Here is a 26,982-nt window from a genome sequence, read left to right on the forward strand (position 1 = left end):
AAGATGTACTTTGCATAATAATTAATGGTAACGATTATACGAGTTGCTACACTTCCTGTACGGACTGACCCTAATCATAGAAAAAGCTTCGCTTTTAAAAAAAGAAAAATTTTAATATAAAATTTATATTTACATATCACAATTTTGTTAATTCTACAACATTAAATATTGTTACAATAATTTTATATATAAGTTAAATGTAAATAATAACATACATAAGTACATATTTTTTATTAAAATAATTTTAAAATTAAATTTTATTTTAAAAAAAGACATGTTGAAAAAATATTTTAATTATTTTGATTTTCCTGAAGTTAAAAAATTCAGATATTTACAAATATTAAAATAATATATATTGACAAAGTTACTCTATATTTTGAAATGCCCGCCTGTCCGTCCGTCTATTTATGGATATTATCATCCTTGTTTAAGAATATTTTTTATTTGTTTATTTAAGCGAAGCTCAGAGCTACTGAATTTTTTCTCATTTATTTATTCAAAAGCTTATCTACTTATGGATTTTGTCATCTTTGTTTTTATATAACTCGATAAAATATACAACATTGTTTCAAGTATCAGTTTTTTAGATAACAAAATATAAATGATTTAAAATAAACAAGAGCATGTACGTCCAATATTAGCGAAGCTCATACATATACACAAAACTACCCGTTTTGTAGATTGAAATTAGTGGTTGAAACGATTGAACACTCAACTTAATAAACCAACCAATCCAAATTCACAAAAGTCCCCAGAGTTCTTAAGTCAACGAATAAGAAAACGTTATTATAAAACTTTAGGGACTAGTGTCCCGTTGTCCCCTCTCTCTCTCTCTGCAATTATGTGCACAAATAGAATACGTGGATATATTGACAGGGGAAGATTTGTCGTCAATTTATGTTTCTAATACGGACCTCATTTATTGGCCAGTTCGTTCTTCCAGGATGGGATAAAAGGGGTTGATAAGGAGTATCCCTATTTTAGCCAGCTGTATGTTTCACTTTAAGACAATTGATCTGGAGTAAAGAAAGTTATATTTATGTTAGACATACAGACCAACGGAATTAATTTTAGAGTAGCTTTGTTACAAAGTATACAATGTTGAAATCAAGAAAAATATACATATTTAAAAAGTTAAACTCGATTTTTTATATTTTTTCATGTAATTTTCTTTCATATCTGTCTCTCTATGATGTTGAAGATACCTCGAAAACTGATAACTTTCGTGTTCTAAAAAGTTTTAAAATTAATATTGAATTCAATTGTATTATTGTTTTATTTGATAACAGGGGTAGCCAGCCTAACCAACAATTCTACAAAAAAAATCACGAAACCTTAGGGGATATCTGGGAATATAGTTTGTTTTTGTAAGGGAATTGGGGTGGGAAAAAAGGGAAGGAAAAGGGGAAGGGGGTTGTGGGGGAAGTTTTCCTTTAGAGTTGTTTGACAGAATATGATTCCCTTGTCCCTGATTTGATAAAAACATGTATGTCTGACATAAGAGTTTAGATTGTAAAAGTAACAGATTGTATGTTTGTCTGTCTGTAGCTCATTATAAATTCAGAAAATGTTTTTTTTCTAGGGGAGGGAACTTCCCGAGTAAAATCTACCTAAGGAGGGTAGTCGCCTCCCTTTCAAGTTCCATAGAGGCCGCCAGGGGTGAATATGCTAGTATTTAGTAAGAGAAGCTAAGCTTTATAAAACACGTTTTAAAGAAATCAGAATTTACCTTTTTGAAAGTTGAAATTTTCCAGAGTAAGTGTAGGAACGATTTCTTCTATATTCTAAATAAATTTTTAAAAATTAAAATTAAGTTGGATATTGTTGAATTACAGATCCTTATATAAAAGTAAAAGGATGTCTGTCTGTGTGTGTATTAGCTGAAGATCTTTCTAACCGTTGAACCGACATGGTTCTCCTATACAGTTAGGCTTCTTATAGGTCCAGGGATAATTTGTACCCCAACCATCTTAAAACAAATTGCACCCAGAAAAAAAATATTCAACTGCTGGGCTGATAGGTTTTCCTTTACAGTGAAGCTTTTCATACGTCCAAGAAAGGTTTACAACTCTTTGGGGCAAGTGTATCTCAAACCTCCCACTTCGTGGCGTCAAGGTATCTATCTATCTATCTATGTTTCTCACTATCTATCTAACTATATATCTATCAATACTTGTTTTACCTGAGTCCCCTGGATCCTCCATAAAGCTGACACTTCGTGACGTCAACGTACCTATTTATCTATTTCACTATCTATCTATCTCCTTATTTATCTTAATATCTATCTCCTTACTTATCTACCTATCTCTCAATAGTTGTTGTACCTGAATCCTCTGGGTCCTCCATGAAGCTGACACTTCGTGACGTCAACGAATTTTTGGGACCTGAAATTATTTTTAGATTATAAACAAGGATTATAACATCCATAAGTAGCAAAGTACAACAAATCATGGATGGAGACAAATGACCGACAAATGACGGATAAAGATACGAAGAAGTTATTTTACAAATTTTGCCATGTGGGCACTATTTTAACAGGGTAAATTGAAAACATGTTCCCGTATGTGCAATTTTACTCAGCTTATACAAATAACGAAATTAATTCGGAAAAATCACGAAACCTATACGCGTTTTTTCTGCTGTCGTTTGTCGAGGGGCAACACATCGTAAAATTGATGACCTCTCCATTTGCCCCCCAAATATTATTTAAAATTTATTTTGATTGTTGGTTATACCTTATTTCTGAATATTACTTATTTTTTTTGTATTTTAAGTTATAATGTAATATTTTCATATATCAATTGATACGTTATCGTTTAAATCAATGCTCGACAGCCGCGCCTCAATTTAAACCCGCCTGTGTACAAGAAAAAAAAATTCTTCAAAGATGTATTGTATGTTAAGGAACAGGTTTACACATCCAGCTGAATTTCAAAATTATAATATGATGATTTCACTGAGGCTTACATGTGGCTGACGCGCGGCTACTGAGCCTTAGTTTAAATACATTGACATTATTTGGAATTTACTTACTTGTGATTTTCTTTTTGATAGTTTGAAGAATGCTTGGTCGTACACTCTAAAATTTAAATTACATTAAATATTTGATAACTAAAATATTTTAATTTAATATTGTTAATCTGTCAAATTTGACAAAATCTGAATATTTAACTTTTGTCATTTTATAGTTTTGTTAATTATTTAGTTGAAAAGACTAAAATTAAAATACTAATAACCAAAATATTTTTATTTTGTTTACACCCCCTTCGGGGCTCACCCCTCTTCATAGGTGTCTAAACCCTTAAGATATACCCCTCTAAAACTGCCAAAGGGGTAGGTCAGATTAAGTTAAACAAGTCACACTCCCCGACTATATGCCATATATCTATAATACAAAGTCCTATTATATAAAGTAGTAAGCGTTTTTTGTCTGTCCCAAAGGATCTCACTAACCGATGAACCGATATTGTTATCCTTTACAGTGAAGCTTCTTATATGTCCTGGGAAGGTTTTAAACTATTTTTGGAGATGGTGTCTTCAACCCCCTACCCCCCAAAAAAACTTTTTAAAATCTTTTGAAACTCAAATTAAAAATGGGAAGAGGTCGACTTTTCTCTTCCTACCTTAAGTGCCCCTAGAGGCTTCTAGGGGCGTATCCGCTAGTAATTAATATGATGTTATTTACAATTTAAAACCTGGGATCTTAAGGGACAAGGCGATGAACGATAAAATGCTAAACATCCTCAATAACTATCAACACAATTCCCCTCCTGCAAATTGAAATTATTGGTTGAAAAGATTGGATTCTAAATCACCTCTTCTGCCTCCGGGCTAGTTTCTTCAGAAAGATCCATATCTGTGGAGTTGGCTTTAACCAGCATTTTCTTTCCTCGGTGACCCAGGCTAGATAGATAGATAGTTAGGAATTTATATAGATAGATAGTTAGATAGATATATAGATTGTTTCTTTAGAAAGAGTCATATTTTCTTTCCACGGTGCCCCCAAGCTAGATAGATAGATAGTTAGTTAGATATTTAGATAGATAAATAGATAGTTATGTGATTAGATATTTAAATATCTAGATAGATATGTAGTTAAGTATTTAGAAAGATACTAAGGTGTTTAGATAAAAAACAGATTGTTAGGTATTTAGAAAACAGATATTTATGTATTTAGATAGATAGATAAGTAGATGGATTTTTTATTTCTTGAACTGTATTAGATTTTCAACTAAAAATATTGCTAAACCAATATCAAATGCTTTTTGTAAAGTCAAACTTCGTATAATTAACATAAAAATAAAAAATCTAGGTTACATGAAAAGAAAGGGATGTAAATTAACAACCAACCAAAAAGCATTGATAAACCCACTATCAAATGCTTTACAAAAGTCAAACTACATCTAATTGTTACATACATAAAAACATAGGACACATGAAAAGAAAGCGTTGTAAATTAACAAATAGAGATATATACTTTTCTCTTTTAATTACGTGCATGTTATTAGATTTCAACCAACAAAAAGCATTGCTAAATCCACTATCAAATGCTTTACAAAAGTCAAACTACGTATAATTAATATACATAAATAAAAATCCAGGACACATGAAAAGAAAGCGTTGTAAATCAACAAATAGATAGATATTTACCTTAGTCTTTTAATTATGTGCATGTTATTAGATTTCAACCAACAAAGAAAGCATTGCTAAATCCACTATCAAATGCTTTAGTAAAGTCAAACTACGTCTAATTAATATAAATTTGATGTACCTTTGTCGTTTTGTAGCACATCCACGTCGTATAGCCTCCTCAAACACTATCCGAACCTAAAATAATACAAATTCAGGTTCAAAATCAAATATTTTATATCTTTTGGGAAGAGTCCCTTTCGTAACATCGCCCTATATGGGGCGATTCGTCGTATTTTTAAAATGGCTTTTTATAGGTTATTTTAGGTTAGGTTATATTGGGTTAGGTGATTGCCCCACAGGGTCAGGTAATTGGCCCCGCAGGGGCTAGAAATAGGAGAATAGCTACTGTGAAAAATACGAAGAATCGCCCCATAAGGTGCGATGTTACCAAAGGGACTATACCCTATCTTTTTTATCTTGAAGTAGTGTCCAATATTTTAACCTTTAAAGTACGAATTCTCTTAGGAATTGAAATGCATTAACAAATAAAAATTCACCAAAAATCAATGTCATCCTTTTAAAATTGAAACAAGGATGACAACATCCATAAAAGCGAAGCTCTAAAACGATATGACAGACGAACATTAACTTTTGTTGAGTGTCAGAACTGAATATACAAAATATGAAAATATAAGGTTTGACAAAATTATATGTAGGTTTGTTGCAAAACTTCTTAAATACAGAATTCTGTTAAAGGACATACTGACATTTTTAATACTTGATTATAGATATGCTTCGCTCATAATATTGTACCTTATTGTAATAGGAATCAGTAGTAAAAAAATCAGACTAATCGGATGATTTTATCACATAAAAAATTGTTATTAAAAAAGTAAAAAAATCAACATGTTTAAAGTGGACGTACGGACATTCTGGTAACGATTATAGAATTGATACGCTTTCTAAATCATACCTAACTACTACAGGAATCACCATGCAAAGTTTGAAATCGATAGGATAATTCTAACATGCCTAAATTAACGCATAAAAGCTAACTATCTCGGACGAACGGACGTACGGACCGACCCTAATTATAGAAAGGCTTCGCTTTAAAAAAAAACATTTACTTAACTTACTATAATGTAGACTTCAATAACGTAAGAACGTACCCTCCAAATTATAGAGTAGCTGCGCTAATAAAAATGTAATACTCTGCATTTGTGGAATTGTGATGTCATAGATAATAAAAAATTTCTTTTTAACAATTTTATTAAAATTTCAATATTTAAAAAAGAATATATTCTAATCTTAAATCTTACAAAAATCCGTTCTTTAATAAGAGACGCAAAAAATTATGGGTCAAAAATATAAAAAGTTTTTAAAGGTTCGGAAGGAATGGGAGTTATTTATATTCCCGGAAGGGAGGGTACATTTGACGACAGTATATTACACTAGTCCCCAAAGTTTAGTAATAACGTTTTCTTAACAACTTTGGGGACTTTTATTGAATTTTGATTATTTGTTTTATTAAGTTGAAAGATGTAAGTCAATTTATCGGCCATAGTCTTATCTCTATCGGAGGGCCCGGGCTAACAAAACTGGTAATTATTTTACGATTTTTATTTTAATATTTGTAGGAAAATGTCTGTAATACGATGCTGTACATAATTTTTAGTATGCACTGTTAAAAATAATTTTTTTATTTAGTATCAATTGATACTCTGGAGAGTATTGGAACCATAAGTACGCTACAACTATATAATTAATATATAACACTATGTAATACTATATAACACAATAATTATTACTATACAGAACCCATACATTTTTTTAGTATCGATTGATACGCTCTAGAATACTGGAAAATACGGTACAGAAATGTTTATTAAAATAGTACTATTTGATAGACTGTACTGTACAGAATAATTAAAACAGACACCATTGGTGCATACCTCTCATGGAAGTGTTTCTGCTTGGTCGTTTTAGACAAAGATGAAATGTTACTATTTATGCTCAGATTTATAGTTTTGATTTTTGTAATTATGACTGACCATAGTTTTTATTTTTATGGATCATGTTTAGTCCTAAACATCTTTAAAGTCATTTTTTTACTAAATTTACATTTAAATTAATGTTTTATTGCTCTGCTTGGTATGTTTGTTGATATAACAAAATGTATATGTACATATAATAATCATATATTATAAAATGATCTTTCACCCAAAGTAAAACAGTTTCATACTCTACAAAGTATCAAAACTTATGATAGAGGATATCAAAAATTGCAAAGGAGAGTATTAAAAACTTACTTCTACCGTATTGAATATTATTCCAAAGAGCGTATTGGATAATACTATACAGACAAATACATTATTTAGTACTACATGTTACTCCATAGAACACTAAGTATTGCTCAATACAGTATTGGAATCTTCTTTGTATTGTAATAAGGTTTTTTTCCTATAACGTACTGATTGATACTATACATTAATGTGAAGAATATATAGTATTATCTGATGCTAAAAAAAAAAAAATATTTTTAACAGTGTGGCTGATAATCAGTTTTAATCCAGCGGATATTAATCGGTTTCGAAGCCATACTGAAATAGTTATTTCTCGCATCGTATTATAAACAGATATCCGCGGATATAGAATGTACAATTATAAGATTAAAACCAGTTTTTTAGCCCCGAGGTGCCAAAGGTACGGGCTAAAAAAACTGGTTTTAATCTTATGATTGTACATTTTTATATTCGTAGAAAGCTGGATATAATACGATGCTAGACATAGTTTTTTTTCGTATGGATGAGAACCGGTTCCTATCCACCGGATTCGAATGAATACGAGAAAATTATATTCTTACCTGATCTAAACTCTCTTTCACAGAAATTTCAAAATAATTGGCAAATCCTTCGTCTTTTGCTTCCTATAAATATTTTTTTTTGTGAAAATCAAACAATGAATCTATTCATCTATTGAGCTATATAAAACTTTTACTCTATTTATCAGTGCATCAATCGTTTCATCAAATAAACAAGTAATGAATAAATCTATCAATCAAAAATTTATCTATCTATCCATATATAAAAGTAACGCGATATATATCTGACTGCCAGTCTGTCAGTCAGTCTGACTGTACCGAAGGATCTCGCTAGTCGCTGAACCAATATGGTTCTTCTTTACAGGATAGCTTTTCACTAGGATAGGTCCTGGAAAGGTTTATAAATATTTTTGCAGAAAGTACCACCAATTTTCCTTTTCAAAACCAAAATCAATTTTTTTTTACTTTCTTTTAAAAACTCTAAAAATTGGATTTTCGGTATCAACCCTCCCCTTCCCTTAGTGCCTCTAGGGGCGTAGCCGCAAGTATTTTTTTTTTAAAAATATATATACATCTTTTAACCTCCCATCTATCTATCAATATATCTGCTCACCTGACAAGCCTTGTCTGTGACAACTTGACGCTGGTGCCAGAGGTCGTTCTTGTTGCCCACCAGAATTATTGGAATAGCGACATTCTCGTGCGTGTCCTGTAATTTAGGGATCTTAGAGGGATAAGACAATGGACAATAGATTGAGGTACAAATCAATAATTTGAAAAAAATATGCTCTAATCCTAATTAAGAAAGACAAGGATGTAAATATACAAATTAAATGTAATTAGGTTTAAATATTTCGTAAATACATGACACTTATTATTCCAAAAATATTATTATATAAAAGTAACAGGATCTGTGTGTGTACGCTAACCACTGAACCGCAATGGCTGTTCTTTGCAATGTAGCTTTTGTGGGTTTTTGGAAGGTTTAAAACTATTTTTGGGAGGTTACTCAACCCGACCACCCCCCCCCCCCCCTACCATATTCTTTAAATAAACCAAGGGAAGAACGAACCGACCATAAATATTTAAAGGCTTTGCTTAAAAAATAGTTTTATAATATTCTTATAGGGAAGAAAAGTTTGAAGCAAAATATCAAATAAAGTTTATCATAAGTTTTCAAAAAAAGTAAGAATTTTAATTCTAGTCGCCAACATATTTTGATCAAACTTTGAGATCTTATTTGACATATGTTAAACTTTAGTTCAACTATTTTGATCTAGTGCAGTTCACGGTACAATACTCAGGCAACTATAATCTCCAAAAATCTAAAAAAAAACTTTAAAGGCTGCTAACGGCCAAACGGTGGAACGAATAGATTATTCTCGCACAAAATTTCAATAAACACGAGAAGGCCTACAAAAATTCTGGAATAGTAATAAATCAATAGTGCACAGTTATCTCGCAGTACACATTAATGTCGAAAAAGGGACCTATTTTTGGAGTTTTTTTTCTTTTGTGAAATTTCCCTGGGCATCATTGAAGCTTTGCTATTAAAGATTATTTATAGACCTTCTTATGCCAATTAACACGATGTTCGGGCATTTTACCGTGAACTGCTTTAGATCTAAATATTTAGTTTAGTATCGCAGCTACTCGATGAGTTTAGTGAGTGACGGATTTTTAAAAATTCATGATTTGCTTATCTCGTTAAATGTCTATTTATTTTTACAAAATGTTAATAACCTTTTTTTGATAGATATGATTTTTGGTAACATACTATCAAAATTTTTTCTCTAAAACTTAAAAAAAAGTTTTAATTGAAATCTGATTTACAGATAAAAGTTTCATTACGTGCATTTAAAATAAAGTTTTAGTAGCGAAGCTACTCTATAAATTACTAGTGGTTCACCCCTAGCCTCTAGGGGCTTTTCCCCAAGAGGTAATTTAAAAAAAATTATGTACGTGCCTATCGTGGGAAACATTATTTCCCCAATTTTCGCGCCTACCCAGCTGAAAAGAATTGCGAATGAGTCGCCAATTTTCGCATAAATGGCGAATTCGCAAAACATATGCAAAAAAATTCTTTTTAAAATGTTTTTGGTTTTGGGGGGATTGGGGGTGTCCCAACCCCCAAGAAAATAGCCGAAATCCACCACAAGACCAGTAGGTAAATTCCCTGAAGAGTAGAATCTAATTGGTTCAGAGGTTACAGATCTTAAGGGACAGACAGACAGGCGGATGGACAAACAAACAGACATCATTCTACTTTGTATTAAAGATAATAAGGAATCTTTTAAATCTTTTTATGACTTCCTGATTGGTTTATACAAACTAGCCGTGTCTAAACTTTTCCACTAATCATTTACATTAGGGGTAGTTTTGTTTGTCATCAATCTATTTTCCATTGTCATGTCCTTTAGAGTCATTGATTTGAATAAAAGAAAAGAATTAATATAGTTTATGGATAGATAGATGGATAGATAGATATATAGATAGATAGATGGATAGATAGATAGATAGATGGATAGATATATGGATAGATAAATGGATAGATAGATGGATAGATAGATGGATAGATATATGGATAGATAAATGGATAGATAGATGGATAGATAAATGGATAGATAGATGGATAGATAGATGGATAGATAGATGGATGGATAGATGGATTGATAGATAGATGGATAGATAGATGGATAGATAGATGGATAGATAGATGGATAGATAGATGGATAGATAGATGGATGGATAGATGGATAGATGGATTGATAGATAGATGGATAGATAGATGGATAGATAGATGGATAGATAGATGGATAGATAGATGGATAGATAGATGGAAAGATAGATGGATAGATAGATGGATAGATAGATGGATAGATAGATGGATAGATAGATGGATAGATAGATGGATAGATAGATGGATAGATAGATGGATAGATAGATGGATAGATAGATGGATAGATAGATAGATGGATAGATAGTTAAATAGATAGATAGATAGATAGATAGATAGATAGATAGATAGATAGATAGATAGATAGATAGATAGATAGATAGATAGATAAATAGATAGATATTTAGATGGATAGATAGATAGATAGATATATATATATATTGATAATATATTTGTTTGTTTCAATTCGCGTATTTTGAACATAATTTTCCTTGTCAATGTACAGAAAGAGCAGATAAAACTATGTCAAATGTTTTTTTTAGTGAAGAATCCTTATATTCAAATTCTTTTTCAAAAGAAGAGTTAAAATATTTTCAGGGATCTAAAAGGATAAGACAATGACTGATAATTGATGTATTTTCCCAATGATGATACACAAATTTTATTTGTCATCATTATGAAAATTATAGATAATCTGACATTTAAATAAAAAACAGATATTCTTCTAAGAATAGAAAAAAATAAAACATTTTCTACGTGACTTTTTTCATTCATTTTGTTTTATAATTTTTATTATGTACATGTGGAGAACCAACTTTAACCCCGTAAAAAACCCTAACTTAGCAGTAACTTTTTTTTGAGAGAGGGGGGGGGGGGGTTGGCGGATTTATTGATATTTTTTGTGCGATGAGGGGGTTGTGTGAGGAAGGGGTGCTTTTTTTCTTTTATTGCTTTGCATAACTTTTCTTAGAATGGTAACTTTTGTTTTTTTAAATGATCTGATAAGAGTTTATATACGATAAAATTATTTCTCGTATTCATTCGAATCCGGTGGATAGGAACCGGTTCTCATCCATACGGCACCTCGGGGCTAAAAAAATGGTTTAAATCTTATAATTGTACATTCTATAACCGCGGAAAGCTTTTTATAATACGATGCGAGAAATTACTATTCTTTTAAGAAAGTAAGTAGAGAAACGGCGAGTGGGGGTATCAAAATGTCCACCAGAGAAAAGAGGGGTTATTCCCAATATTCAGTATTTTTATATAATGCTCAATTCCAGAATTAAAAATTTCCAAGAATAAATGGAAGAATAGTTATTTATCAATCCGTATAATGGACATCTTTCCGCGGAAATTAAAATAAAAAAAATAAGATTAAAACAAGTTTTGTTAGCCCCATGTGGCTGACGGCCCAGTCTTACAAAACTCGTTTTAAATATATAATTTTTATTTTATTATTCGTGAGAAATTGTCTGTAATTAATACGATGCTATGCATGAATTTTCAGTAAGGCTAAAAACCGGTTCTAATCCAACGAATGATAATCAGTTCCAAATCCATCTAGTCTTCTATGAAAAAAATATTCATAGACAGGTACATATATCTATAAAAAAAGCTTCGCTTTTAAAAACTAAAAATGTAAGTCCATTTTCAAACAGTATCCCATATTTACGCAATATAGCAATAATACAATTTTATTTGGACTGTCACTGATTATGTGTTAATGTTCGTTTGTCCTACCGTCTGATTTTAGGGCTTCGCTTTTATGGATGTTATCATCCCTCTCTCTTGCAATGAATTTCTTATTTTACGCATTTGTGACCATTTTTTTCATAGAATAAAAATATTAGAAAACAAACGCAATAATGCAATGTATCTTGATAGCAGGGATCTTAAGGGATAAGACAAGGAACGGTAAATTAATGTGCATCCCTATTGATAAACAAAATTACCCCTTCTTAAGATTACAATTATTGGTTTAAAACTGCTAGTTTGAACCCACCCAACAAGATTTAATAAAAGCATCCTACGCTTTTAAGCCAGTGAATAAAATTAAGTGTTTAATAGTTATTTCTCGCATCGTATTATAAACGGCTTTCCGCGGATATAAAACGTACAATTATGAGATTAAAACTAGTTTTTTTTAGCCCTGAGGCTGAAAAAAACTGGTTTTAATCTTATGATTGTACATTTTTATATTCGTAGAAAGCTGGATATAATACGATGCTAGACATGGATGTATTGATGAGAACCGGTTCCTATCCACCGGATTCGAATGAATACGAGAAATTTAATTATGGTTAAAAAATAAAAATTTCAGTATTATTCTATTATCTTATTCTATGTACATTTTTTTGAGAGAGTAAGAAAGTGTGTTTGATGTAAAAAATGATTCTATATATAATTGCAATGTTCTCTTTATCATGGAAATAGAGCAACTGCCAAATTAGACCAAAGAAACCCTTTTGGAGAGAGAACCACTAACCTCCTAAGAGAAATCGCAAATAGGGCGTAGACCACAGTAATTATAAATAAATTGGGCCTATTAATGAGTCAATTTATTTTTTCTAAATTGATTGTGTTAAGTATACTGGTACCCAAAGTTTTATATTCACTTATTACGTTGGCTCTAACACTTTAGTTGCTTTTATAGAATTTCGATTAGTATGCTCCAAACTTGAAGTGTCCAAATTTTTCAACTAAATATACAGCATACAGCATAATACTTTTGGCCTTACAAGGTCTGACTCGAACTCATTGACTGCTAGAGAACACTTGATGCAAAGTTGCCCAGGGAGAAAGGGGACATGGGCTGTTATTTGTCCCCAAAGTTTTATAATAACGTTTTCTTATTCCTTGGCTTAATAACTTTGGGGACTTTAGTGAAGTTTTAGCGGTTGGTTCATTTAGTTGGGTGTCCAAACGTATCCTAAACTACAAAAGGGGTAATTTTGTGTATCATCATTGGGGATGTACAATGTACATCAATTTATCGACTATTGTCTTATCCCTTTAGATTCCTGATTTTTGCCAGTTGTTTCATTTCCAAGACCGCAATTTTTTGATACTATTGGAAAATAATTGAAGAGAATGCTATCTACACTCGAACATACACCCATTCAGTGATTTTAAGGGATAAGACAAATAATGACAAATCTATATATATACATCGCAAATGATGATAAACAAAATTACCCCTTCTGATTTTTTATAGGTTGAAAGCTTGACCATAACTAGTATGGAAGAAACCAATCAAAAATCAATAAAATTACCCAAAGTTTTGAATAAAATGATATGCTTGATCCCTGCGAGCAACAAATTGTGAAAAAAACAAGGATAACAACATTCATAAGCAGCTAAGCACAATCAAAGTCATGGATTTGAATAAGTTTGTATGTTGAAACTTAATCTATTTAAAATTTAATGTTTTTTTGGGGGGTTTTACATCATTTTATTGTGCATTGTCATTTATCTTTTCCATTAACATTCCTGAAAAGACATAATATACCCTTACTTAACTCTATTATAGGGGTAGTGGTGGGTTAATTGCCCCCCTCCCCCCAAATATCTCATAAATCTCGGAAAAAACAAAAATGGTCATTTTTAAAATTCAGGAAAATGGCAATGGCCTTTCTAAGGTAAAAAACGACTTTTGTAATTTTTTTTATCAATGTTACTTTGTTTTTGGAGCAAAAAAAGGCATAGAGAATGTGATTTTTAGTCACTCTATAATTTACACAATTTTAATGAAAGGCAAAAAGCGTTGTACACCGCACCTACCCCCCACCCCCCACCTTGAATAGAGTTAAACCAAGATCCTTCTACTACAAGAATACAGCAAGAATGTAAAACTTTGAAAATTCTTTTATACTTAAACCACTTTAACTATGTGTTAAGTGCAAAAGTTTTTAGAGTGGCCATGCACGCAGCAACTATATAATTAACTCCCTTGAATTGAACGGAATGATAGGGACTTCACTTGAAATATAGGATGTTGTATATTTGAATATTTCAATTAATTTTATATGTCCCCCTAAAAATAAATCTAAATTAGGGGTGATGGAGATGTTATAATTTGTTGAATTTCTTTTAAATAAAAGAAACGTTTTCTATATCTTATATAAATAGACGTAAATATTAAAACAAATTAAAAAAAAACACTGTTTTTCAAATTAATAAAGATGACATGACAACACCCATAAGTAGCAAAGCACAAAAACAAAGTAATGTTATATGATGGAGGTACCTGCCCCCAAAATAGTTTTAAACCTTTCCTTCATCAATACGAAGCTTCTTACTGCAAAATGAAAGCCATATTGGTCCAGTGGTTAGCAAGATACTTCGCACACAGACAGAAAAACATTCTGTTACTTTGCATGAGGGCTTGATTGGTTATAGAGTATCTTTGCTTTGAAAAGCTTTTTTTAGCCCCCAACCCTCCAAAAAAACAATATATTCTGTCTGGTATCTATCAGAAAACGATAGATGTGGTAATCCTTTTTATATTTAGTTTTTTTCTTGTTATTTGGATATAACCTATATTTTTCATGGAGAAAAGGCTAAGAAAAGGGATATAATATATAACCTTTTAGTTGATTAGATATTAAGTTCTAGAACACGCGCAAACTCTTTATATTTTGGTAAAGAAGTTGTATCAACTTTTTTGCTTTTTATTTAAGATAGCTAGCCGGTCCTTTCAGTAAGTAGTAGATGTAAAATTTTTCATAGAATTCAGATATGCAATCGTTTTTTTTGTAGACCTCTTATTTTTTATGTAATTTAAGTTTTTAAAAAAAATAATTAAGTCGGTTTTAAGGTTCTAAAACAAAACAAAATAAAAGAAGAAAATGGCCAGTATGAACAAAAATAGTAAGATCTTTAATTTGACACCTTACTTTTAAAATTCTGTTGAGTAATTATTGAAAAAATCTATTTTTTTAACCTCGGTTTAATAAAAACTTTAGACCTAAATATTTTCTCAAACAGACATAAAAAACATGGGTTCATATATACCTTTAGAATCAGAAAAATATTACGAATCTATTCTAAGCAAAATTGAAAAAGTTTTATAAAACTATAATAAAAAAAAATAAGTTTGTTTTAAGAATCATAATTTTCGGCTTTAAAGGGTTAGCTTGAACCAAACCTGAACATAACCTAAACAAAAGACAATGCAATGTAGCAGATATTTTTTAAACACAAGAAACAATAATGTATTTTTAATTGCATTGTTTTGAAGTTTATAAACAGACTGATGCATATTTGTTCATAATTTTTCATTCTTTACATGTTCTTTAATATCACTATATTTATTGTAGTATCTATTGTATATATTGTATGAACGTTCTCCTTTTTTTCTGGCAATTCTATAGGTTAATTTTATAGATTAAGCTTCCCGATTCGTCAATTTTTGCGATTTGTGATTGGCTAGTTTAGTAGTTACAATTCTTAAAATAACTTTTTTATTTTTTCAATTTTTTATTACAATTTTTTAAAACTTTTTCAATTTTGCTTACAATGGATTCATATTATTTTTCTCATTCTAATGGTATATATGAACCCATATTTTTTATGTCTGTATGAGAAAATATTTAGGTTTAATGTTTTGATTAAACCGAGGTTAAAAAAATTGATTTTTTCAACAATTACTCAACAGAATTTTAAAAGTAAGGTGTCAAATTAAAGATCTTACTATTTTTGTTTATACTGGCTATTTTCTTCTTTTATTTTGTTGCGTTTTAGTACCTTAAAACCGACTTAATTATTTTTTAAAAAAACTTAAATTACTTAAAAAATAAGAGGTCTACAAAAAAACCGATTGCATATCTGAATTCTATGAAAAATTTTACATCTACTACTTACTGAAAGGACCGGCTAGCTATCTTAAATAAAAAGCAAAAAAGTTGATACAACTTCTTTTGAGAAATTATCCTTGTTCTAGTAGACAGTGTTTACCCAAAAGATCATAGAAAAAAATAATATTTTATAGAGTTATGTCTTTTCTCAATGATCACTTTTATCTGTTAAAATGAAATTTCAATAGTTTGTTTTAACCCACATGGACCTAAGGGATAAGACAATTAATTAAAATCATAGAATAATTGATCTTCTTTAGCTATAAACGTTTTGGTCACTGATAGCTCTAGTCAGTTAATCAAGATTCAGTAAAGGTACCCAAAGTTTTAAGATCACTTAATAATAAAAAAAAATTCAAAATCTTTTGGTACCTTTTGGAATTTAAAGTCCAGTATCCCCTCCCTCTGAAAAGCAGCGCATCAATAACAAGTTCAAAATTTAGATTTAAAAATTAGACCATACACTATAAAGATTACCTTTCCAATTAAACGTGCAGTAATGTTTTCAGAATTAGAATGGTTATTTCTCGCATCGTATTATAAACGGCTTTCCGCGGATATAGAATGTACAATTATGAGATTAAAACTAGTTTTTTTTAGCCCCGAGGTGACGAAGTCACCGGCTAAAAAAACTAGTTTTAATCTTATGATTGTACATTTCTATATTCGTAGAAAGCTGGATATAATACGATGCTAGACATAGTTTTTTCGTATGGATGAGAACCGGTTCCTATCCACCGGATTCGAATGAATACGAGAAATTTAATTAATTATAAAGTTTGCTTACCTAAACGTTCTTCATGAAAATTAATAAAATTAAATGAACAAGGATGATGATATTTATAAGTCGCGTTTCATTATAATCTATAATTACTTTTCTCGTATTCATTCGAACCGGTTCTCATCCATACGAAAAAACTATGTCTAGCATCGTATTATATCCAGTTTTCTACGAATATAGAAATGTACAATAATAAAATTAAAACCAGTTTTTTTAGCCGGTGCCTTCGGCACCACGGGGCTAAAAAAACTTGTTTTAATCTTATAATTGTACATTCTATATCCGCGGAAAGCCGTTTATAATACGATGAAAGAAATAACTAGTATTGTCCTATCAATCAGGGAGGGAAGGAGGCATTGGACGTAAATTACACTAGTATCCCAATTTTTACCTTTGGGTACTTTTATTAGCTGTTTCTAAACTAGAAAAGTCCAAACTTTTCAACGTATAATTCTCATCTAAATAAGGGATAACTTTGTTTTCTCATTGGTGATGTATATCAATTAATCGACCATTGTCTTATCCCTGGAAAATAGTTTGAAACATGTAGATTCTAGATAAACAAGGATGACAACATCCACAAAAGCGAAGCACTAAAACGGTAGGACAAACGGACATTAACACTTGTATAATGTCAGAACTCAATAATAAGAGTCGAAGCAAAATTGTAAATAAATTTGTTGAAAAAACTGCTTGTTAAAGTTAAAGGATAATGTTTATGGACATACTCACAATTTTTATATTTGATTATAGAGTTGCTTAGCTTATAATATTGTACTTTGTTGTCTCAGGAATCAATATACTAAAAACCAGATCAATCGGATAATTAGATCACATAGAAATTTGTTGTTAAAAAAGTAGAAAAATCAACATGTTTAAAATGGACGTACAAACATTGTGGTAATAATTCTAGAGTTGCTACGCCTTCTAAATCGTACCTAACTACTACAGGAATCACCATGCAGAGTTTAAAATCGAACAGTGCTAACATGCCTAAATTAACAAAAAAAAGCTATCCGTCTCGGACGTACGGACGGACCGACCCTAATTATAGAAAAGCTTCGCTTTTAAAAATCTCATATTTTTCCCTACGTACTTATACACTTCTTATGAAATCGCTTGAGTTTCAATCGCTTTTCCTTTTTTAGGTAATATTTTCCGAATATAACAGGGATCTTAAGGGATGAGATAATGGAAAATAAAACATTGTACATCCCCAATGAGAATAAACAAAATTACCTCTTTAGTAGATTAAATTATTTTAAAAAAATGGACATTGTTAGTTGGTAACCAAACAATTAAAAATTAAGTACCAAAAGTCTTTGTAAATACGATACTGTGGTTATAAAACTTTGGGTACCAGTGTAATTTACAGTCAAATATAATAGATTGTTCAAAAAATACATATTCTTTAAGAGCATTAAATACAAAAATATCTTTAAAAAAGAAGCCTTTGCAAAAACCTTAATTTGTAATTTTATAATATAAGTTTTAATTTTAGTTTGTTTATGTAAGGTTTAAAAACGTGAATGGTACATTCATAGCAAGGTTTTGTATATTTGGCTGGGATAAGACAATGGACGATAAAATGTTCAACCTCCCAAATAAAGATACACAATAACAATCTTTCTGTATGTAAAAAATAGTAGTTGAAAAGTATGGATACTGCTAAGTTGTACCAATCAATTAGATTTATAAAAGTGGCAAAACTTTTTTATCCTGAGTACCAGTACAATATACAGTCCAATGACCGCTCCCTTCCCAGATATTTAGACATTTCAATCTATTTTATTGTTAAGCTTAACTTCTAGACGCTTTAGGGTTGGATAACCCTTTAATTGCAGAACATTTACCTTCGCTAAATATTAGTGTACAAAGTTATTTAATTTTACAAGGTAAACAGCCCCTTAAACTAAATTTCTGACACCTATAACTTCTCAAATATAGAAACCATATCTGTCCAGCGATTAAAGAGATCTTTCGTTACAATCTAATAATATATAAACATACTACCTCGTCCATAAACGTTTAAATTCTAACACGACTAAAGAGTAAACACTCATACATAACTCTATGCCTTTTTATTAAATTTTTGGAAGATTTATATTCTAAAAGACAGTTCTTTTACATAAAAAACAAAAATAGAAAAATGAATTTGATATAGGATGAAAAAATACAAAAAAATCAAATGAAAAATTACAAATATTGTTGTTTTAAATTTAACTGTATTTTAATATCATTGTTTTTAATAAAAATTGAAAATAAAAAAAGTATTTTTTCCATCATTTAATTTTATTTTTTGCTAAGACATTCCTTAGATAAAAATTATTGTTTCTTCTATAAAAATTGTTGGCAATTTACCCCGAGTGTTTATTTGAGCACTTAAACCCACTCCTCTTATTATTGAAATAACTTGAAAATTCTTAAAGGCAATTTTTTTGTGTTTTTGTTTTACTTTAAGGCAGGTTAGGTTAGGTTATATTGGGTAAAGTGTAGCATCGACTCCATAGGCCGTACAGTTAGGTCAGTCATAAAAAACACCCCTTCTCCCTTTATGTCCAAGTAATTTTGAAATTGGGGGTTCTGTGCTTGCTGAAAACTTTAGGGGAAAACTATTTTTATAATTTTAGGAAAATTATAAAATAATATAATTATCCAATATGATTTATTATTAACATTTGTAATGTTTGTTTGATTTTTAATTAATTTTAGATTAATTTTCTAAAAAGAGTTTTTTTACATTAATTTTACACATAACTTTTTATGATGTACTAGAGTCGACCCTTCAATTGAAGTTTTAGTGATAAAAAGAGGTGGCGGTTATTTTTTCATGAGAAGCTATACAATATTGGTCCAGAGAGTAGAGATATCTTAAGCTAAAAACAGACGAACATCCTGTTACTTTTACATAAAAAAAACTATTTTATCATTATCATTATATAAAAAATTGTTAATAAGACTTTAAACAAAGTATGGGCAATCAAAAGATTTATTTAAGATTTTTTTTATTGATATCAATTATGGCATACTATCGTACAATAAATTCAAGATAGACTTTTTCGAGTACAATGTCTTTTATGTTAATGACTTTACCTCATCCTCTCCCCTAGCTATGGAGAAGAGTAATGACCAATATCTGAGGACAATATTAGCAACTTTAATTGAACACAGTAAAAGTGTCTGACTGATTATGACGTAACAAAAAAAATTAGCCAATGAGCGGCCTTTATTGACCAATGGTAAAATTTATAGTGGCCTCTCATTGGCTATTTTTTTTTGTTACGTCATAATCAGTCAGACACTTTTACTATGTTCACTTTAATTGACGACAAAAATTTCCCTGTCTCAATATTCACGTAATCTATATCCATCTTATGTTCGTTGATTGGTATATTTTTTTCGTGGATGTTGTTATCCTTGTTTGGATCAGGGATAATACAATGGTCGATAAATTTATATTCTCCCATAAAAAATTTGTTGTATACGTTTTCCTTTCCCCAATATATCTGTAAGATACCAAAGGCAAAAAGTATTCAAAATATTCATGGGAATATCTATTTATTTTAAACTGTTCTCTCCCTCCCTGGGGTGAGATCAAAGAAGAAAAGAGTTTTAATTATAAAACTTTTATGCAATTTGTACTCTAAGATTAGATATTAAAAGCAATTGAGATATGTTAAAATATAGATAAGTGACAAATAGAAAGATAGACAGGCAAGTTTTCTCAAAGTTCCTAATGAGCATAGAAAGCACCCCCTTATAAGTTCTTCTCAATAATGAAACACATAATTACCCCATCTGTAGATTGCAATTAGTGGTTGAAACGTTTGGACACTGAACTTATTGAACAAACCAATCAAAATTCAATAAAAGTCCCCAAAGTTGTGAAGCCAACGAATAAGAAAACGTTATTATAAAACTGTGAAGACCAGTGAAATAAACAGCTCAATGTCCCTTCCCTCCTGTATAATGATATACTCTTAAAGCTTTGACTCTAAAGGCATTTATTGTAAAACATTTCTTAGTCAGTCAGTACATGAGGAAAGCGGATACTCGTAGAGATGCTACGCATATAAAAACAAGGACTTACATATCCATTATTGTTGTGTTGAAGCATTTTATTGAGTTGCAGCGCTGTTTCGTAAGAGGATATGTCTGTTACACTGAAAATAGACAAAATATCAGCTTTTTATTTATCTATATATTTATATTTAACTATCTATCTATCTATTTATCTATCTATCTATCTATATATTCATCTATCTATCTAACTATCTATCTGTCTAACTATCTATCTATTTATCTATCTATCTATATATCTATCTATCTATCTATCTATTTATCTTTCTATCTATCTATCTATCTATCTCTCAATCTATCTATCTATCTATCTATCTATCTATCTATCTATCTATCTATCTATCTATCTATCTATCTATCTATCTATCTATCTATCTATCTATCTATCTATCTATCTATCTATCTATCTATCTATCTATCTATCTATCTATCTATCTATCTATCTATCTATCTATCTATCTATCTATCTATCTATCTATCTATCTATCTATCTATCTATCTATCTATCTATCTATCTATCTATCTATCTATCTATCTATCTATCTATCTATCTATCTATCTATCTATCTATCTATCTATCTATCTATCTATCTATCTATCTATCTATTTATCTATCTATCTATTCACCTATCTATCTAACTATCTATCTATCTATATATCTATCTATCTATTTATCTTTCTATCTATCCATCTATCTATCTCTCAATCTATCTATCTATCTATCTATCTATTTATCTATCTATCTTTTCATCTATCCACTTTCTATTTATCTATCTATCTATCTATCAATTTTTGTACCTGTATAGTATAATAACCGCATCAGCCCAGCAGGATAAAGGTTCTACTCTGTTTCGTATGTCGTCTTCGCTCCTAAATAACAAGTATGAGTCAATTTGTCGAGTCAAATTAGGGTGTCTACGCCCCTAGAGGCTTCTTGTGTATTTCTTTACAAGGGGCTTATTTCGTAGAATGGAAAGGTACTATACCTCTCCTTCGAACTCTAAGAAGCGTTACTGTAAAGAGATCCTTTGCTACACACAGAAATACAAGTTACTTTTAATAGTATTGTTTTAGACTACTACATTGGAGTTGTAGAGTAGCTTCGCTTTTAAAATCAACCTAATTATTTACCTATAGGCTGTGTCCCAAACTAGAAGGGGGGTGACTACAGTATCCACTAGCGCGGTGTGGGGGTATGTGTTCTCTATCTGTAATACATAGATAGATAGTTATATAGAGATAGATAGATAGAAGATAGATAAATATATAGAAAGATAGATAGATAGAGAAGGGGGTGACTACAGTATCCACTAGCGCAGTGTTGGGGTATGTGTTCTCTATCTGTAATACATAGGTAGATAAATATATAGAGATAGATAGATAGAAGGGGGGTGACTACAGTATCTCTATCTGTAATACATAGGTAGATAAATATATAGAGATAGATAGATAGAAGGGGGTGACTACAGTATCCACCAGCGCTGTGTGGGAGTATGTGTTCTCTATCTGTAATACATAGATAGATAAATATATAGAGATAGATAGATAGAAAGGGGGTGACTACAGTATCCACTAGCGCAGTGTGGGGGTACGTGTTCTCTATCTGTAATACATAGATAGATAGTTAGATCAATGGAAGGATTATTATTACATAATTACATATACAGGGTGAGTCAGAAAAAACTGAGTTTTCCGATTTTCTGATACAACCAGTAGGAATATGGAAAAAAACAATTATAGGTTCTTGTTCTCTATAAAAATATACATTAAACTTAGAAAAGATGTTTTTGAATATATCTGAAAACAACAGCGCTTTTTAGAGCATAAAGATTTCAAAAATTGTGCGTGATGACTTTTTCGGCCATTATTTTGTACTTTTTAGGTAGATTTATTTATAATAAAAAATGTTAAACAGATAAACAAACATATTTTTTTGTTTATTAAAACTTTTATTCAACAGATTGTAAATATCTAACATATTAAAAATGCAATTTATTTAAATTAAATTATCACATTATAAATCAAACGTTTTGTTGTAATCTATTGTTAAGATTTAATACAACCAGCTCATGACCGGAAATATTTCATCTTGTTACCTAAATTCCTCCCCCCTCTTCTGAATTTCCTCTATATTTGGTGCAAGACTGGATTTAATATTCAAAATCTCCGCCCACTTTTGACAAATTATACTTGTGTGTTATAATCCATCATAATAACTTCATTTAAATAGGGTAGGGCTTCTAAAAGGCATTTTATTTTAAAAATTCAAACCTTGATAACTTTTTTATCTTAAGAGATTTTTTGTCAAATAAAAAGGTTTTTTTTCTTTTTACTATAAGCTACGTTTTTATAGAAGATTCTTTTAAACCACATGCATCACAATCAAGAAATATGTAAAAATGACAACTTACAGTATTCTAGAAATGCTTTTGTGAGCATTTCATCTTTAAAACTCATTAAAGTACTTTTCTTAGACCTTTTTCTAAATAAATATTGAAATTTTAAGATTTTTTTTTACAAAATAGATGAGTTATTTTAATTTTTCTTGATCAACATTTTTCACACGAGGCATTTTTTAACACCATACACCTATCATAGAGGCCGCATTTTTAGAGATAATGAAAAACACCTTTTACAAGTTTGATGTGCTTTTGTACAGATTACAAGGACATATAATTATTTTTTCTTATATTCCTTCTGGTTGTTTCTGAAAATCGGAAAACTCAGTTTTTTCTGACTCACCCTGTATAAATCGTTCGATAGATAGATCGAGAAATAGATAGATAGTTGAATAGGTAGATTATAAGATTAATTAATTGACGAATGGATTGATTGATGGATTTATAGAAATTATTAGATAGATAGATAGGTAGTTATTAGAAAAGTAATTAGTTATATATTGATAAAAAGATAGATAGCAAGAAAATTATTATTCAAAATAATGAATAAGTATAATCTTAATAATAAATATCAGAAAATATTAAATTCTTTACAAAACAAGGCTGACAACATCTAAAAGTGGCGAAGCAAGAAAAAACATTAATTGACAGAATGGGTTATTATGTTGTTAGTTATTAGATGTTGTTTAGTGATCATAAAAGAGAGAGAGAGAGAGAGAGAGATAGATAGATGGATAGATAGATAGATAGAGATAGAGAGAGAGAGAGAGAGATAGAGAGAGAGAGAGAGGGAGAGAGAGATAGAGATAGATAGATAGATAGAGAGAGAGAGAGAGAGAGAGAGAGAGAGAGAGAGAGAGAGAGAGACAGAGAGAGAGAGAGAGAGAGTGAGAGAGAGAGAGAAATGGATTGTGTCTTTTGATGCATGACTGAAACACCAACAGATCTAAAGATGCTTTTTCAAAAAGAGAATACTCAAAAAAAAACAGCAGTCTAGCTTAAGCAGCGCCCAAGGCAGACGGACAGATAAAGTGAGTTGTATCTAAATCTTTAATACAATTATATTACTAAACTTACAAATTTTTTAATATTATATTTCTTAGATATCCTAAAATATGATATCATGAAAAATATTTTTTTTTAACAAATTATAATTATATCAAAACATATTTAATCATTTATTGGAAAAAATAACAGATTTTGTAAAGCAAATCTAATCTGTATATAAAGTATGTCTGTTTGTAACTACGTTTAAGGGTCCAGTCACTAATAACTTTATTTAATTCGTGTTATGACGAATTTAATGTAAGAAGGCGACTACGCCCCTAGAGTCAACTAGAGATACTTGAGCGAGGGGGCTTAAGTCGACCCTACATATTTTTACTTATCAAAAATTAAAGTAAAACAGTTCTTTTTCAGGGAAGATTTATTCTAGAAGGATAGAGGTAACCTTCCTCAAAATGTTTAGAAACCTACCCTGGATCTATAAAAAGCTTCACTGTAAAGAAGAGCCGTATCGGCCAACGGTAGACTAAGCTATATACACACAGACAGACAGACATGATAGAATGAAAACGTATTTCAATTTAAAAATAAGGAAGAAAAATGCTCTAATTGGTGAAAAATATATTTTTTTCAGATTTTTTTTTCTTAAAAAAAAATTATTGACTAGATTATTAATGATTTTTATTTAACTTATACTGAGAGACAAAGTAGAACGAGAAAAATTAAGATTTATATTTTAATATTTATATTACAATCATATACATGATTTTTCAGTATAACTGAGAACCGGTTCTAATCCAGCGGAATCGGATATCAATCGGTTTTAAATCCATATTGGAATATATTTGTACCATTCTTTACTTATCAAGTAACTTGTAAACTGTATGCCAATCAAAAGTGGTGTCAGACTGATAGACGGACGGTCGGACAGACAAAGAAAATTATATCGTATCTATGCTACAAAAGACAAAAACTTACACTTGAACAGTAGTCCCCAATGTATCGTCTTGTCAAATATCTCACTACAAAAGCTGAAAAAAGAAATAATCCTATTATATAAAGAAGTAAGGTTTTTCTGTCTGTAGCTTAAGACAACTACTGAACCGATTGTATTCTCTATTAAATGGAAGCTTTACTTCGGTTCTGTGATGGATTTAGATATAGTTTTAAATTTAAGTCTTGGGATGGTTTTAGGCTACTTGTATACCCTTCTCTACCTCTTTGAATACAGATTTCCTAGATGCTAGGGACTCAGCAGATATTCTTTGTTCATAATTCGAAAAAATCTTTATGTTAAAGGGATGAGACAATGAACAATAAATTGATACACCTCCCTAATAATGATAAACAAAAATTACCCTTTCTGTAGATTAAAATAATTGTAGAAAAAAATTTAAAGTAATAGTTTAGGGCACCCAAGTCCCAGGTGAGATAAAAAGTTTTAAAAACTTTGGGTACCAGTGTAATTTACAGTCCAATGCCCCCCTTCCCTTTGCATTATGCCCTGAAAATTCATCTAGAAATGGTAAAAAGCCTGTCCAGGACCTATATAAACCTTCCATGTAAAGGATCAATTTAATCTTACACATTTAATATTCATTTATATAAATTAGTAATGTTTTATCTTTGTCTATTTAGATCTCGCTAAATACTGAACTGATTGTTTTCTTTATTTTATGAAAGCTTCACATTTGTCCATGGATGGTTTTTGGCTATTTTCAAGCCCCCTTCCCTCCACAAACTATTTCTTTACCTGATTTACCAACGCTTTGGTCGCCAACTACAGCAATTTTCAAAGACTAAAAAATAATAAAATACCATTAGAAATAGAATTTTGAATAAGTTGGTCCGCACTAAAATGTTATTTGTTACTGTAATGGATATAGTATATACGTGGATGTTTTGCCAGGAGAAAGTTTTTCGTCAATGTTTTTAGTATCAAAGCAACTTTATAATTAAGATATAAGGCAGTACGTCCGTCACACCGTACGTAGAACACTTTTAACTACAAGATTGCGTGATTTTTTTCTCAGTATTTTTTATTTTAGGTTTTGAAAAAATAGCATTTCAAATATTTTAAAGCATCTTTTTGAATTTTTAGAGATAGATAGATAACTATATAATATAGATATAATTGGTATATGATAAAACTCTAGACATAGAAAAAAATACTTAATTATAAATGTAAAAAATTGTTTTAATTGATAAATTAGTATTGATTATTATTAATTATATTTCTCGTATTCATTCGAATCCGGTGGATAAGAACCGGTTCTCATCCATACGAAAAAACTATGTCTAGCATCGCATTAAATTCAGCTTTCTACGAATATAAAAATGGTTTTAATCATATAATTGTACATTCTATATCCGCGGAAAGCTGTGTATATAATACGATGCGAGAAATAACTATCAAAATGATATTATAATAAAAAAAATTAATCCACTTTTGTAAGCTGAAGCTGAAGAACCGCGTTAACAAAATAAGTTTTAATTTTATTTTTTGATTTTAACATTCGTGGAAAATTGTCTATAATACGATGCTATACATGATTTTTCAGTATTACTGAGAACCAGTTCTAATCCAGCGGATGTTAGTCGGTTTCGAAGCCATACTGGAAAAATTCAAACCTTTCTGTGTTTTTTGGGAAATGTTTTGAAAAGTTTGAAAGCATATTTTGAAGGACTTTTGGCCACGGGTGATTTTGGCGAAGATCGCGTTGACATTT

General features: G+C 30.3%; 1 protein-coding gene across 1 annotated transcript; it reads right to left on the reverse strand.

Annotated features, from left to right (window-relative positions):
• LOC145333626 (ras-related and estrogen-regulated growth inhibitor-like protein) lies at positions 1-26,982 on the reverse strand. Its single transcript, XM_080178793.1, has 14 exons — positions 26,885-26,982; positions 26,007-26,052; positions 25,232-25,284; positions 21,981-22,057; positions 21,648-21,719; positions 20,860-20,932; positions 8,067-8,162; positions 7,496-7,558; positions 4,772-4,827; positions 3,816-3,903; positions 3,034-3,079; positions 2,325-2,384; positions 1,730-1,784; positions 1-1,230 (listed from the first exon to the last, which is right to left on the reverse strand). Exons 1-14 carry the CDS (start codon positions 26,978-26,980, stop codon positions 1,188-1,190), a joined length of 924 nt encoding a protein of 307 aa, XP_080034919.1. The 5' UTR covers positions 26,981-26,982; the 3' UTR covers positions 1-1,187.

Source organism: Acartia tonsa, chromosome 12, assembly GCF_053477335.1.
Source record: "Acartia tonsa isolate MP-2025a chromosome 12, ASM5347733v1, whole genome shotgun sequence".
In the NCBI taxonomy this organism is placed as follows: Eukaryota; Metazoa; Arthropoda; class Copepoda; order Calanoida; family Acartiidae; genus Acartia; species Acartia tonsa.

What these genes read in the sequence shown, in the direction of transcription:
- LOC145333626 (XM_080178793.1), bottom strand. Translation starts at nt 26,980, where the DNA reads ATGTCAACGCGATCTTCGCCAAAATCACCCGTGGCCAAAAGTCCTTCA. An exon ending in TTGGGGACTACTGTTCAAGT is followed by an intron (nt 22,058 to 25,231) that starts GTAAGTTTTTGT and finishes TATGTATTACAG; the next exon opens with ATAGAGAACACATACCCCCA. An exon ending in GTTTGGGACACAGCCTATAG is followed by an intron (nt 21,720 to 21,980) that starts GTAAATAATTAG and finishes CTTGTTATTTAG; the next exon opens with GAGCGAAGACGACATACGAA.